This window comes from Phyllosticta citriasiana (assembly GCF_038021145.1).
Source record: "Phyllosticta citriasiana strain CBS 120426 chromosome Unknown IWZ02scaffold_8, whole genome shotgun sequence".
Classification (NCBI taxonomy): Eukaryota; Fungi; Ascomycota; class Dothideomycetes; order Botryosphaeriales; family Phyllostictaceae; genus Phyllosticta; species Phyllosticta citriasiana.
Window position 1 is genome coordinate 1280474 of NW_027117285.1, and position 15356 is coordinate 1295829.

At 43.1% G+C, this 15356-nt stretch overlaps 2 protein-coding genes and 1 non-coding gene across 3 annotated transcripts; 2 read left to right on the top strand and 1 right to left on the bottom strand.

The window, feature by feature from the left end:
* Positions 1–8269: 8269 nt before the first annotated feature.
* On the top strand, positions 8270–8365 carry IWZ02DRAFT_t79. Its single transcript has one exon. It is a non-coding gene; the product is annotated as a tRNA-Ala (tRNA).
* A 710-nt stretch (positions 8366–9075) lies between these two features.
* Positions 9076–12237, top strand: IWZ02DRAFT_379124 (putative beta-mannosidase; the record flags this gene model as incomplete). Its single annotated transcript, XM_066765024.1, has 4 exons — positions 9076–9344; positions 9627–9939; positions 9987–11561; positions 11611–12237. 4 exons carry the CDS (start codon positions 9076–9078, stop codon positions 12235–12237), a joined length of 2784 nt encoding a protein of 927 aa, XP_066621845.1.
* A 668-nt stretch (positions 12238–12905) lies between these two features.
* IWZ02DRAFT_470310 (large subunit of biosynthetic type acetolactate synthase) lies at positions 12906–15094 on the bottom strand (the record flags this gene model as incomplete). Its single annotated transcript, XM_066768790.1, has 3 exons — positions 12906–12955; positions 13009–14691; positions 14755–15094. 3 exons carry the CDS (start codon positions 15092–15094, stop codon positions 12906–12908), a joined length of 2073 nt encoding a protein of 690 aa, XP_066621846.1.
* Positions 15095–15356: the final 262 nt, after the last annotated feature.

Here is a 15356-nt window from a genome sequence, read left to right on the forward strand (position 1 = left end):
AAGAAAGAATATACTATTCTTTCTATACTAGACCGCTCTTATAAGTAAGGCTTAGTAAGACTATCTTGGTGGATAGCTATTAAGCTAAACTTATAAAGAAGTCTAGGGAAAGCCTACTTATTTATATAAGTAAGGCATTTTTTAGGGTAAGGACTAGTATCCTAAGCCCTATCCTTAGGCTCTTAGCCTATTGAATTTTTCCTAGGACCGTCGGGCCTATATCTACCTAGGATTTTATTCTAGAACCTTCTAGTAGTCTAGAATAACCTTATTCGCTACCTATTCTTTACCTTTCTCCGCCTTTCTCCGGATTTCCTTACATTTCTATTAACTACGTTAATATAAGGTGTGGCTACGCGGCCTCTATACCATATTAGGCCTAAGCGTTACCTGTTTACACTAGTTCCCGCTAGTGTCTTGGCACGAGGAACACTAAAACTTCACGACACTTCGAAACGTTTTCGACCCGCATCGACCCGAATACTTTGCTTAGTAAGCAAAGTAGTATACCGTTTTGAAGAGAAAAACTCGGCGGACAAGGATCTAAAAATAGATTCCTTATAACTCTACTCCCGGCTAAGTTATTAGAGAAAACATCGATACTCTAATAATCTCCCTACTTTCTATTAGGTGCATCAGGCCCATTAGCACCTAATAAACTTCGAGACTTCATACACTTATAGTTTCCGCTTAAAACTATAAGTACATAGAGTTTTATACTCTAAAGACCTCTATAAGGTATAAAATCTTTAATATACCTTAAGAAAGGAACATCTTCTACTAGGAAATATGGGAAAAGAATTCCCTAGCATTCCTAAACTTAAAGGCCCTGAGAACTAGGAGTCTTAGCGATCTACTATAAATGATATAGTGATTGTAGAAGGGCTAAAAGCCTATCTAGACTCTAAATCTTAACCTAAAGTAGAAGATCCTACCTAGGAGGTTAATAATGCTAGAATAAGGACTTTCATTAGGACCTCTATAGATCCTAAACTTTATTCTAGCATTGCCTATTATAGAACTATAAGTTCTATGGGAGAAGCCCTTAGAAAAAGATGCGAATCTAAGGGACTTTCATGGGAAGTCTTACACTTTATAAGGCTACTAAGCCTTAAAGATACGGGAGATATTAATACCTAGGTAGCTAATCTATTAGATGAGATAACCCTATTATCTTAGACTAAGATGGCCTTAATGGAGAGGCAGAAACTAGGTGTATTCTTTAGTAATATACCTAGTAGCTATTCTTCATGGAGCGCCGTAGCCCAGCTAGGGCTAAAAGAAGAGACTACTCTAGACCACCTTATAGAGCGTCTAGTAGAAGAGTCTCGGTGCTAAGAACTAGAAGAAGAAAGCAATACTGCCCTTATTACTATAACTAGTAATAAAGGGAAATCTTCTTCTAAAAAGAACGCCTCTACTTATAATAATAAGAGTACTAAGAAGTGCTCTTATTACAAAAAGAATGGCCATCTAGAAAAGGACTGCTATAAAAGAGCTAGGAATTTAAAGGGTAAAGAAAATAATAGTAGTCCTACGGATTTAGAGGATACCCTACATATTACGGGTTATACCTCTTATTTTACCGCGGGTCCCGGCCTAAATGACTAGATTCTAGACACCGGCGCTACAGCCCATATGTCTAGACATAAAGATCTCTTTACTTCTTTAAAAGAAGTAAATTTACCTATAAAACTAGGTAAAGGAGAGATCTATGCTAAAGGAATAGGTACTATACCTATTACCTTTAAGTACACTAATAGAAGGATAAATCTAACCCTTCTAGACGCTCTCTATATCCCCGATTTATCTGTAAATCTTATCTCTATATCTAGGCTATATACACATGGTATATATCTAGATATAAAGAACTTAAGACTTATAGATAAAAGAGAGCAGATATATGCCGAAGTTTTACTTTAGAATAACCTATTTATACTACCTAAGGTAGAATCTACTATAAATCACTCATATATAGTAGATTTAAACCTATAGTATAATAGGTTAGGGCATATAAACTTAGAAGCTCTTAGGGCACTACTACCTATTAAGGGTAGTAAAATAGACTGTTCTATATGCCCTTTAGCTAAATCTAAGCGTACTATATCTACTATACTAGTAGCGGTCTCTAAACCTTATGAGAAGATAGGTCTAGATGTCGTAGGACCTATTACTCCTAAGGGAATAGGGGGATACACCTACTATATAGCCTTTATAGACTATTATAGTAGGTTTACATGGGTATTCCCCCTATTTACTAAAGGAGAAGCCTATAATAAGATAGTTTACTATCTTAAACTTATAGAGCCGCATGGTAAAGTCTAGTCTTTAAGGCTAGATAATGGCCTAGAATATGGGGGAACTTAGCTAGATTTACTAGCTAAAAATAAAGGAATAACTCTAGAAAAGAGTTCTCCTTATAGCCTAGAGTAAAACGGGCTTATAGAGAGGACACATGGGTTAATAGATACTATTACCCGTTGCCTTCTCTTAAATTCTAAGGTCCCCCTTACCTTCTAGCTAGAGGCTATTAAAACCGCCACTTATATTCTAAACCGGACCCCTAAGAAGTCCCTAGAGGGTATTTCGCCTCTAGCCCGGCTAAATATAGCTAAGGGCAGGTCTCCTACTATAAATCTCTCTTATATAAAGACTTTCGGAAGTAAAGTCTTTATAAACATCCCTAGAGAAAAGCGTACTATATCCTCTAAGTATTCTCCACGCTCTAGGCCTAGTATATTATTAGGCTTTGAGGGGGAGCATATTTATAGATGCTAGGATATAGAAAAACAAGCTATTATACGCACTAGGGATGTTACCTTTAAAGAGGATGAATTTCCTTCTCCCTATACTAAAAGTATAGAAGATAAGGAAGATATAGACTATACTAAGCCTATATTTCCTTCTTCTATAACTAGCCCTCCTAATAGACTAAGATCTAGGTCTATAACTACTATAGATACTAGTAGGGAGGAGCCTAGGAGAAGTAAGCGCCTTAGAGAAAAATCCTCTAAGGAATCGACTACTATAGAGGCTACTATTAATAGCCCTATAGAAGAAGTACCTCATCCTCTTAGAGAGACCTTTAAAGAGGTTAGAATCCCTAGTAGTAGTAGCTATATTACTATAGAAGGCCTAAGTAATATAGAGGAAGATATCTCTTATTACTTACTCTATAGTAATAGGGAACCTACTACTACTAAAGAAGATGCCTATAGACGCCTTAACTAAGGTACTTACTAAGGCTCTCTTTACTAAATTCCTCTCTATTACCCTGCGTAATAAGTTAGGGGGAGTGTTAGAGGCCTAAGAATAAGTCTAGACTGTTCTAGACTCTTCTAGACCTCTTCTATTACTAAGAACTTATTCCTACGGGTTCTTTTAGATTCTAGCCCTTATTCTAGATTATCTCATTACTAAGGCCTAGAATCTTCTAGTCTAGATTAATTAGAAATCGTCTTCTATTAATAGAAGAACCTATTACTAATTACCTAGAGATAGAACTCTCTAGAATCTATAGGTTCTTCTATATAAACACCCTTAGGTAGCCTGCTAGTTAGTCCTTTAAGGAAGTTCTCTTATAGTAAAGAATCTACTACATTCTCTACTATAAACCATCTACCATACGGTATATAATAAAGATATTACTTATCTTTATAGAATACCGCTAACACTCTCCCTATATACTCTAATAGTTACTACTTAAGTAATTAACTAGTAGGTACGAGAGAACCCCCTATCTAACTATAACGCTATTCTCTTTACTATTACGTACGACGAGTTTTAAGACATACTAATACTACTACTATGGTTTAACGTTAAAAAGGCCGACTAGGCCTAGTATAGGTAAATCGTCTAAGAAGAGTTAAATAAGATTATAAGTCTACTCGTCTAAGCCCTTCCTAATAGGGCATAATATATACTCTCTAGTAGGACCTTATAAGAGGACCTAGACTAACTTAGATAACGCCTTATAAAGGTAATAGAGATAGTAGCTAAATATAGCATCCTATAGGTAACCCCTAGATAGTAATAAAAACTATAGTAGTCCCTACTCCTTACGGCCTTAAGGATAACCGCCGTATAAGTAAGGCGTAGGGCACGTTATGACTAAGTCATATACGTATAAGTATAGAATACGTATAACACGGCTATTAAGTAGGTAAAATAAGAGTACTAGAATAACTTCCTTATAAAAGAAACACCCTAGTCTATCTATAAGGAAATAGCATACATAAAAGTGACCTAATCTAAGCGAATCCCCTAGATACGTAACCTTTAAGATTAACTCTAATCATCGTATAATGGTAAGTATGCCGCCTTCTATTAGAAACTCTTCCCCCTACTACTATACGTTCCCCCATATAACTAGATAAACTATAAGGAAGGGCTATAGGACTAGCCCTCCCTTACGGACGAGGAAGTATAGTATACCTACTCTTATAAGATTAAAGGCACCACCCCTAGGCTAGACTAGATCTACTAGAAGATAATTACTAAGGCGTATGACGCTCATCCTAAAAAATTTACCTAGATATACTAAACCTTCTTTACGTATAGATATTACCTAGAATGCTAGAGAGAAGCGGTAGGTATAATACTTAAGAAGCTAGGGAAACCTAATTATATAGACCTAAAAGCGTATAGAGTTATCTCCCTACTTAACTACCTAGGAAAAGTCCTTAAACGCATTATAGTAAAACGTCTTAGAGTGCTTATAGAAGCTACCTACCTTCTATACCCATCCTAAATAGGTAGATGACTATAGAAGTTAGTAATTAATGTAGTAATAATCCTTATATATATTATCTAAGATGAGAGGAGGGCATAGTGTAAGATATTAACCCTATTCCTTAACGTACGAGGTGCCTTTAATCATGTAGCCTATGACTAGCTCTTATATATAATAGGGGAAATTAGGCTCCCTACCTCCCTTCTAGCATAGGTAAAGACATTTACTAGTAGGTAATAACTCTAGATCTCCTTTAATAGCTAATAAGAGGACCTTTATCTAATAGTTTTAGGAATCCCCTAGGGAAGCCTAGTCTTACTAATCCTATTTCTTATTTATATACGAAAACTCTTTTCCTCTTACTTAGTCCGATTCCTCTCGTATATTAATAATGTTTTAATCATAATCTCCTTAATGAGCTAGAAGAAAAATACGCGGATCCTCTAGTAGGAAGCTAACTAGCTTTTCTTACTTAGAACCTAATATGCCGTTAATTTTAATAAAGATAAAATAGACCTTATCTATTTTATAAGCTTAGACGAGGCTAAGTAAGCTATAATTACGCTCCTAGGAGACTATATAGTATAGCTAAAGTAACTCATCTAATAGCTTAGGATATAGTTTAATATATATCTATTATTCCGGCTATATATAATAATTTAGAACGCCTAAGTAAAGTAATTACTTAGTAGGCTTATGCGACTAGCTAATATATAACATAGACTATCCCCTACTACTATCTAATAACTATACCTAGCTTACGTATAAAGTGTAGTAGATTATAGGTTCCTAGTTTTCTAGTAAGTTAGTAGATCTAAGATACTTAGATGAATACTTTAAAATAATAGACTACGCTAAATCCTAGGAGCCTTTTAGACCTCCCTAATTACCCCTATAGAAATTAAAGTAGGACTTCTCCCCCCCTACCTAAGGCGTAACATATTACTTTAAGCGTACGCTATATAACTCTTTAAGCTTAGTTACTAATACCTAGTACATATAATTATCGATAAGTTTAAATAAGAGAACATACTAGGATGATAGACATAACTTAAACATATCTAGAGTATAATTTCGGACCTAGTAATAGGTACTAAAAGCCTAATTAAACATGGTTCCTTTCCCCTATAGAAAAAGACTACTCTATATAAAGTTAAGATTAGCTACCTCCTAAAGGAATAAGAAGCCTAAGTATATATTAGACGTATAGGATATACGACTTAGGTAGTTATCCTATACTCTAATACTTTATCTATCCTAAAAGGAAATAGAGTAGGTATAGGAATTATAGCGTACGATACCTAATAAGATAGTATAAGAGTAGTAGTAGGATATAGAGGAAATACTAGACTATACTAGCTTATATATAATAGAGAACTAGAGGCACTTATAAGGGCTATAGAGTTAGCTGCCTAGAAATAGCTAGGATAATAGATTATAGTATATGTAGATAACTAAGCTATACTATACTACCTCTAAACCCCGTCTAACCTACTAGGTTAAGGACTATAACTTTAAGCTATAGATATAGGCCACTTAATTATGGCTAGATAAGGTAGTCTTACCTTCTCGTAGGCCCTAGGCTATATAGGGATTAGAGGAAACCTATAAGTAGACGCCCTTATAAAGGAGGCTGCTAAGCTAACCCTAGAGAATAACTACTTAAGTACTACCCTTCTTAGGATGCGCGTACGATAAAGAACTATAGTAGAATAGATAGTATATACTATATAATACTAGGAAGTATAGATAATACTATCCTAGGGGTTATACGTATGTAACTTCCTATCTATACTAAGGATGTCTATCTAACTTCCTAAGTATAGATAACTAGAAGTATTAGCCTACTTCTAATTAAAACTAAACTATAGCTACTTTAAAGCCTACCTATTACGGTTTAGTAAGATAGCCTAGGATAACTATAGCTATAATAATACCGCCTAATAAATACTATAATATCTTATTAGTAACTGCCTACTCTATAGCTCTACTAGGAAAGAAGTAATATAGGAAGCGCTTTAGGCGTACGATAATAATAGTAGGAATATAGCCTCTATACCCTATAGAGAGCTATTCTAAGGAGACGTTAGTTAATAATTCATACTTAAATTTATACGTTAGACGAAGGTTTCTACTAGGGCATAGTATATATAAAGAGTAGACTAAGGGAAAAGAAGAGTAAAAAGAAGAAGAGAGAATCTATTCTAAGCTCTATTAGTAGAGTAAATAACAAGCTCTATAATCCCTCTACTTATAGTTCCCGTAGGTACTACCCTAGAACCCCTCTAACTAAAGATAATCTAGGAAGGGACCCCTTTATCTATAATCTACCTAATACCCTCTAGGCTTATATCCCTCCTCTACCTTATATAGAGCCTCTACTAAGACCCTAGCCCTCTAGATTAGGAAGGCGTTAATATAACTTAGATGACTACTCCGTAACTACTCTAGCTAAACCCTCCTACTCCTAATAATAATTAGATAACCGTTTAGTAGTAAGGTAAGGGCTTAACGCTATTTATCTATATAGTATACCTAGGCTAGGGCGGCATGTAGAGCCCTATTATTAGCGATAATGTTAACATGCGGTCATCTAATGGTAGTAACTAGGCTAGATTAAATTATAAGCGATATTAATATAGATTAAACCTAGGTTCTTAAGTGTTCTTTATTTTCTATAATAAGTATTAGCTAACTATGCTAGTTAGCTAGAAGATAGACGCTACTAGTTAAAAACCTTACCCGCTTTTTTTACCTTTATAGGTACTAAGAAAGGTGTTATATAATGCTAACTAAGAATAGTGCTATTAGGGATAGTACTAGAACGCTATAGTAGAGTGTATATATAATCTACCTTACCTACTACCCTATACTATATTTACTTTTCTATATACGCCTTCTCCCTATCCCCCTTCCTTTCCTTACTCTTACTCTATACTACCTATCTACTTAGATAACGGTAGGAAGGCTAGTCCTTAGCCCCCCCTTACCTAAAAAGAGCCTAGATAAACTATCTATCTATACCTACCCTATACTAATATTATACTAAGAATCGCGCCTTATTATATAAGATCCTTTAGCTAGGCATCCCTACTTACCTTATAAACGTATATAGGATCCCCTATAGATAGCTCCGTCTTAGATAGCCTATAGCTCTAGTAAGACGTAAAATAATTAATTAATTAATTAATTAATTAATTAAGGCTAGTCCTTAGCTCCCCCTTACCTAAAAAGAGCCTAGATAAACTATCTATCTATAATAACCCTATACTAATATTATACTAAGAATTACGCCTTATTATATAAGATTCTTTAGCTAGGTATCTCTACTTACCTTATAAACGTATATAGTATCCCCTATAGATAGCTCTATCTTAGATAGCCTATAGCTCTAGTAAGACGTAAAATAATTAATTAATTAATTAAATTAATTAATTAATTAGTAAGACGTAAAATAATGAATTAATAGGTAAAGATTTTCTTAGTGATAATAAGTAGAAATAAAATAAATACCTTACATCACCTCTACATTAACAAGGGCATGTAGCTCAGTGGTAGAGCGCCCGCTTTGCATGAGATCCTTCAAATACGCAAGGATGCGGGAGGTCTTGGGTTCAATCCCTAACTTGTCCAATGACTTTTTTTGTCTTTTCCCTTGCTCTTTTTACACGGAGGAATAAGCACGACGACCTCTTAAAATGCGAAAAGACGGTGGGGAAAATTGTAAGGTTAACGATCAGGTGATGGTGGGTCTTATTTTGCGTGCAGTAACTCTCTTACCCCGCGAAAATACGACACCACTAATAAATGTTATAATAATTGAAACTGGCTTGACGTGCCGTTAAACTGAAAACCGGGGAACAGTTACCGTTTTCTCTAGGAGCATGGTTTGCGAGGCATTGATTCATGTCGCTTGGAAGGCAGTCTCTAGGGTTCAGCCAGCATTTAAGCTCTATTAGGAGAGAAGACCGGTGTATTTCACTGCATATTCACCTAGTTCCTGACAAACAGGACACCAATTGCGACTATGTGTGCCACGGCTTTATGCGCCAAACGACGCCAACGACCGGCACGACGGGAGCTCACCTTACCCCTCACACCAATCGCCTGCCATCCCTTGCCCCACTCGTGGAATCCTTGCCTCTGTCTCCATCCTTCCGTCCTTCCATTGCTTTTACCCGCTCGTCCTGGGACAATGTAACGGTCGCTTTTCCTGGTAGAGGTCGTCCGCCATGAACGCTTTTAAGCATAAGACTTCCTTGGCTTTCGCTTTGACCGTCTTTGTGGCTCTTGTCCAACTTGGAATTTCCTCTTGCAGTCTTCAACCATTGTCGTTGCGGATCATGCGCCCCTGGACTCCTCAGGCAGTTATTGCCCTGACCGTTGCCGCTGCTCCGTCGGCATGCCGGGTTATCGAATTATCTGGCTCGGATTGGACTTTGTCAAATCCGTTGTTGAAGATATCTGTTCCTGCAAAATTGCCCTCGCAAGCACATGTTGACCTCTTCGCTGCGCAGGTTATTGGAGACCCTTACTTTGGCTTGAATGACTTCAATTTACGATGGGTCGCTTGGTCAAACTGGACATACACTTCTGCACCACTCACCTCACTGTAAGTGACCAATTAGATTTCTTGTTTGTTTCATGTTTCGTTTGCTGGGTTGGCACTGTTTTCGACCTGCTGTCAAAGGGGCAAGGGAGAATGGAACGTGCAAGAGGAACTCCTCAGCATTGCAGAAACTGGAATCAACCAGGAAACTGATGTTGAACATTCAAGTCCTTTGGGGGATTGGATGGGAAGCCGTCAAATGACAGACCTTTCATGGAACCTGCGGCCGCTTGTCACGGCAGTAAGCCCACAGTGCAGATTTCGGCCCGCTGACGTCTTACTCAGGAATAAAGATGCTACGTCCACCTACCTCGTCTTCAATGGACTTGACACCTTTTCCACAATCGAGTTTTGCGGGAAGCATGTGGCTTCGACTAACAACCAATTTCGCCAGTACTACTTCGACGTGACCGACATTCTGAAAAACTGCAAAGAAGACCCCGTACTGAGCCTCAACTTTGGAAGTGCGCCTGAAATTGCCAACGAAATCGCCTCACAGCCGGGTCAAGAAACGTGGCCGTACGGCGTAGAAATGGTGTATGAATTCCCAAACAGGCAGTTCATTAGAAAAGAGCAGAGCGATTTTGGTTGGGACTGGGTAAGATGTCCCTGCTTTTGAATAAGTAAAAAATTGATCGCGTCCAGGGACCGGCCTTTGCTCCTGCTGGCCCATGGCTTCCCGCTTTTGTTGTCGAGTTGGGTGTCGAAGACATCTATGTCCGCAATTCACTCGTGGATATTTACCGACTGGGCCAATTGAACAATCTGCCGCCGGACCAGAAGCAGCCGTGGGTCCTCAACGCCAGTGTGGACTATCTAGGCCAGGCCGGGTCGAATCGTGGGATCAACTATCGCCTCCTGGACTCGGACAACACGGCAGTCTCCAGCGGATCAATGACCAACATCACGACTGGAGAAGGCGTCATCACCGGAGCAACCATCATTCCATCCGAGAGCGTGCAACTGTGGTGGCCGAACGGACTGGGTCCGCAGACGCTTTACCGAGTTGAGCTCGAAATTGTGGACTCGGGGAATAAATCGATCGCCTCCCTCGCAAAGCGGGTCGGATTTCGAACAATAGTGCTCAACGAAGGGGTCATCACAGCCCAGCAGCTCGCCCAAAGAATTGCGCCGGGAAACAACTGGCACTTTGAAATCAATGGTCACGAATTCTATGCAAAGGGCTCCAATTTCATCCCACCAGATGCATTCTGGGTGCGCGTAACCGAGGCGCGAATCCGCGACCTGTTTGAAGCCGTCGTAGCCGGCAATCAAAATATGCTCAGAGTATGGTCATCAGGTGCTTACTCTCCCGACTTCATGTACGACATTGCCGATGAACTGGGAATTCTGCTGTGGAGCAAATTCGAGTTTGGAGATGCACTTTATCCGGTGGATGCAGAGTTTCTAGACAATGTCAGCGAAGAAGCAAATTATCAAGTTCGCAGAGTTAATCATCATCCTTCGCTAGCATTCTGGGCTGGTGGCAACGAATTGGAGAATCTGGAGCTGTCCATCGTCCAGCAAAATGCGCCGGACCAGTACGAAAGACTGCTTGCTGAGTATGAGAAGCTTTTCCTCGAGACGCTGGTGCCAATCGTCTTTGGGAACACAAGGAGCATTTCGTATGCTCCCAGTTCAACAAGCAACGGATATCTGGAGCTCGATTTCAGTCTGCCTGTTCCCATCGTTGAAAGATATGAGAACAAGACGCCTGGATCCATTTACGGTGAAACGGATTACTACAATTACAACTCGTCCCTGGCATTCAATTTCAGCTCATACCCAGTGGGAAGATTTTCCAACGAGTTTGGATACCACTCCATGCCCTCATTGCAGAGCTGGCGCCAGGCTATCCGGCCAGAAGATTTGTATTTCAACTCGACGGTGATCCAATTGCGCAACCGGCACTATCCGCCGGGAGGGCTTAACACGTCCAATTTCGAAAACACCACAAAGGGCATGGGCGAAATGACTGTGGCCGCACAACGATGGTATCCAGTCCCAGATAAGCAAGACTCGGTCGCAAATTTCTCTGCCTGGTGCCACACGACACAGATTTTCCAGGCGGACTTCTACCAGAGCCAGATCATGTTTTACCGCCGTGGCAGTGGCATGTCGGAGAGACAGCTCGGCTGTCTGTATTGGCAGCTCGAAGATATCTGGCAGACGCCGACCTGGGCTGGGATCGAGTATGACGGGAGGTGGAAGGTGCTGCACGTAAGTGCGAACTGAACACGTTGCTACGTGCCAAACTGACAGTTTCCAGTACGTTGCAAGAGACATTTACCAGCCTGTCATCATTTCTCCCTTCTTCAACCGGACCACTGGCGACTTTGAAGTCTATGTCACATCTGACCTGTGGTCAGAAGCCTCCGGCACGGCCAAATTCGCGTGGTACGACTGGTCAGGGAAGCAGCTCGACATCGACACGCCGTCCTCAGCCGACTTCAGCGTCGGCGCCATCAACACCACGCTAGTCCTCAAGGCAAACACAAACGACATCCTCGACGGCTTTGATCCCGAAAACGTTATCCTCGTGGCCAAGGTATCGGCAGAGGGGAAGCTGCCAAATAGCGACCAACAGTCAACGTTTACCCATGAAAACTGGTTCCATCCCACCTCGTTGGCAAAAGCCAAACTGGTCGATCCGGGTCTAGAGTTGAGCTACTCGGCTGACAAGCGGAAGTTCACTGCCACGGCGACCAAGGGCGTGGCGGCGTGGGTGTGGCTCGATTATCCCGAGGGAGCTGTTTTGTACTTTGATCAGAACGCCTTCCTGTTGCTTCCTGGGCAGAGTAAGGAGATTGGGTATACTGTCAAGAGCGACACGACAAGCGGTCTTTGGGTCGACGGCGTGATTGTTCGCAGCTTGTGGGATAACAACGTGCCGTGATGCCGATGTTTGCCGACAAAAGTTTTGCTTTTCTCGACGTCTGTCGAGTCACCTGTAATTCACACAACCAACCACTCAATCGTGATTTTGGCTAATGCAGAAACGGGAATGAAAGGAAACCGACGGGGAGTATGCACTAAGCAAGGCAGAAAAGCCACGACAAACAACTGAAGTTACACTAACAAATCGCTTCTTCGCTTCTTGAGAAACTTGTTACCTCAGCATCATTCCTCCTTTTGAGTCATTTATCCAACATATGACGGGCGCGCTGCTCGTCCCAGTATCAACACTTTTCGATTCCTCTCCTCTTTGCGGAACCAAGGTGCGTTCCCTTAACGAGAGGCCGCTTGTCCCTCATCAACCCAGCAAAATTTCGACCTCATCAGAGCCTGGTGTAGAAGTGTAGACCCCCCTTGCATCGCAACCCTCAAAACATAGACAATAGAAAGACAACGCCCGCGAAAGGGGTAAACCCGCGCAAAAAGACCGGAGAAAGATACAAAGCGAGAAATAAAGGGGTAATCGCGCATGGCTTAGGCGCCAGGCGCGATCCTCAATAGATGTCTTTTCATCCTCCAAAGAAACCCAAGGAATTTTTTTCATGTCACTTCAACAAGCTTCCCCGCTGATCAAAGACGTTGTCGGATCGCCAATTCATCAAATTGAGTTTACCTGCCGGTACGGCGGCGGGTTTGCTCTCTGCGTGCCTTCTCCTTCTCTGCAAGCTGTTAGAACCTGGCTTTGGAGTCGTGAGGAGACAGAATCACTTACCGGCATCGTACACAAGGAATTCGTGGAGAGCGCTTCCCGCAGGCACCATGGGCAAGACGGGCACCTTTTGGTCAGTGACAACCTCCAGGAGAGCTGGACCGTCCGTCTCAATGAGCCACTTCAACTTGGCCTCGAGGTCCTCAGGCCTCACAACGCGGTCAGCCTTGACACCCATGGCATCGCCAAGCTTGACAAAGTCGGCGTTCTTTTGGTGAGTGTGCGCAAAACGGTCCTGGAAGAAGAGGGACTGCCATTGCGTGACCATGCCCTGCTCCTCGTTGTTCAGGATGATAATCTTGACGCCAATGTTGAACTCGGCAGCGGTGCTGAGTTCAGTGAGAGTCATGCTGAACGAAGCGTCGCCGTCAATGTCAATGACGAGAGCGTCCGGGCGTGCGACCTTGGCTCCAATAGCGGCGGGCAAACCGAAACCCATGGTGCCTGCACCACCCGACGTGATCATAGTGCGCGGGTGTGTCCAGCGGAAGTGCTGAGCTGCCCACATTTGATGTTGGCCAACACCCGTCGCAATGATGGTCTTGTCGCGGATCGACTTGGTCAACTCGCTAACCTTCTCCATGACGATTTGCGGCTTGATCAAACCATTGGTGCTCTCCCTCTCGAATGCCCAAGGGAAGCGCTGCTTCCAGTCGTTGATCTGCTCAAACCACTCGGGGCGCTCCTTGACCTCGTTGAGCTGCGGGATCAGGGTGGCCAGGTTCATGGCGACATCACCCTCCACGGCCTCAGTCGCCTGCACGACCTTGTTGATGTTCTTGGGCATAATTTCAAAGTGCACAATGCCACCGCGACCTTCAGCGGCAGCAGCACGCGCAGCAGGAGCAAAGCGAGCCACATGACCAGTGATGCGGTCGTCGAAACGTGCACCAAGGGCAAGAATAAGGTCTGCCTCTTGCATGGCCATGTTGGCGTACGCGGAGCCGTGCATACCGAGCATGTGAAGGGACTTGCCGTCAAACTCGTCAAAACCACCAAGACCCTGGAGTGTAGTGGTGACAGGAATGGAGGCCTTGTCCGCAAGCTGCTTGAGCAGCTCCGGACCTTGCGGGCTGTTGACAATACCCTGACCAGCGTAGATGACGGGCTTTTTGGCAATGTTGATCAGATCCGCGGTTCGCTTGATGGATCCCTCGAGCTGCTTCCTGCTCAGCTCACGAGCAGCCAAGCTGGCGGCGCTCGGGTGGGTGGGCAGAGTGCTGATAATGGGAATTGGCCTGTTCAGGGTTCCACCGGTGACGTCCTTGGGGAGATCAACGAGAACAGGACCCGGTCTTCCGGTCGTGGCAATCTCGAATGCCTCGTTGATACGTCTGGGAAGCTCGGCAATGTTCTTGACCATGACGTTCCACTTTGTGCATGCTCTCGAAATTCCAACAGTATCGGCCTCCTGGAAAGCGTCGGAGCCAATGGCAGAGGTAGGGACCTGGCCACAAAAGACGACCATGGGCGTGCCGTCCATCAGTGCATCTTGCAAGGGAGTCACAACGTTTGTGGCGCCCGGACCAGAAGTGACAAGGACGACACCGGGCAAGCCAGAGGCTCTGGCGTAGCCCTCGGCCATGTGGCCAGCACCCTGCTCATGTCTTGGAAGAATAAAGTCGAAGTGTTTCGAGTTGTAAATGGCATCGAAGACGGGGAGAATTGCGCCTCCCGGGTATCCAACTGAGTCATGCAGTTAGGTGGTGCTCGCACACAAGAAACCCCATTGGGAGTCGGCGCACGTACAAATATGCTTGACGCCATGTCTCAACATCATCTCGTGGAAGATCTCCCCACCCTTCTTTCCCATGAAGGAGTGGTCCATCTGCGGCTGGGAGCGCGAAGCGAGCTTTGGCTGCTCGTCGCTGTTGAAAGCGGGACTCGGGACGGGTCTTTCATTTTGGACGGCGGCGGCGGTGCTCTGAGTGCGCTTTGCGGAATCCTTGACGACGGGTTTTGACTGAGCGGCGTGACTCGAAGAGCGGTAGGGCGAGACGGCGGGGCGCGTGGCAGTGGTGGAGAAGGGGCGAGAGGCGGCGGCGTTGAGGCACTTGAAGGCGCCGCGCGACGAACGTGCCTTGAGCATCGTTGTGAGTGGAGATGGGGCCCCGAGGCCGAGGGCTGGAAGGAAGAGGCGACGAGGAGCGAGAGGTCAGGAGGGAGGAATGAGGAGGGAGAATTGGGGTGTCGACAGGCACAAAAAGACTTTGGAAAGAGGGGAATGCTTGGTGTTGACTGAGTCACTAGTGATATGTAGGTCTAAGGTAATGTGCTTCGTGCCTTAACTTAGCCGCAAAAAGTGACCGACCATGATTCGTCGCCGATGTCGGACCCTTTGCCTCGCTAAA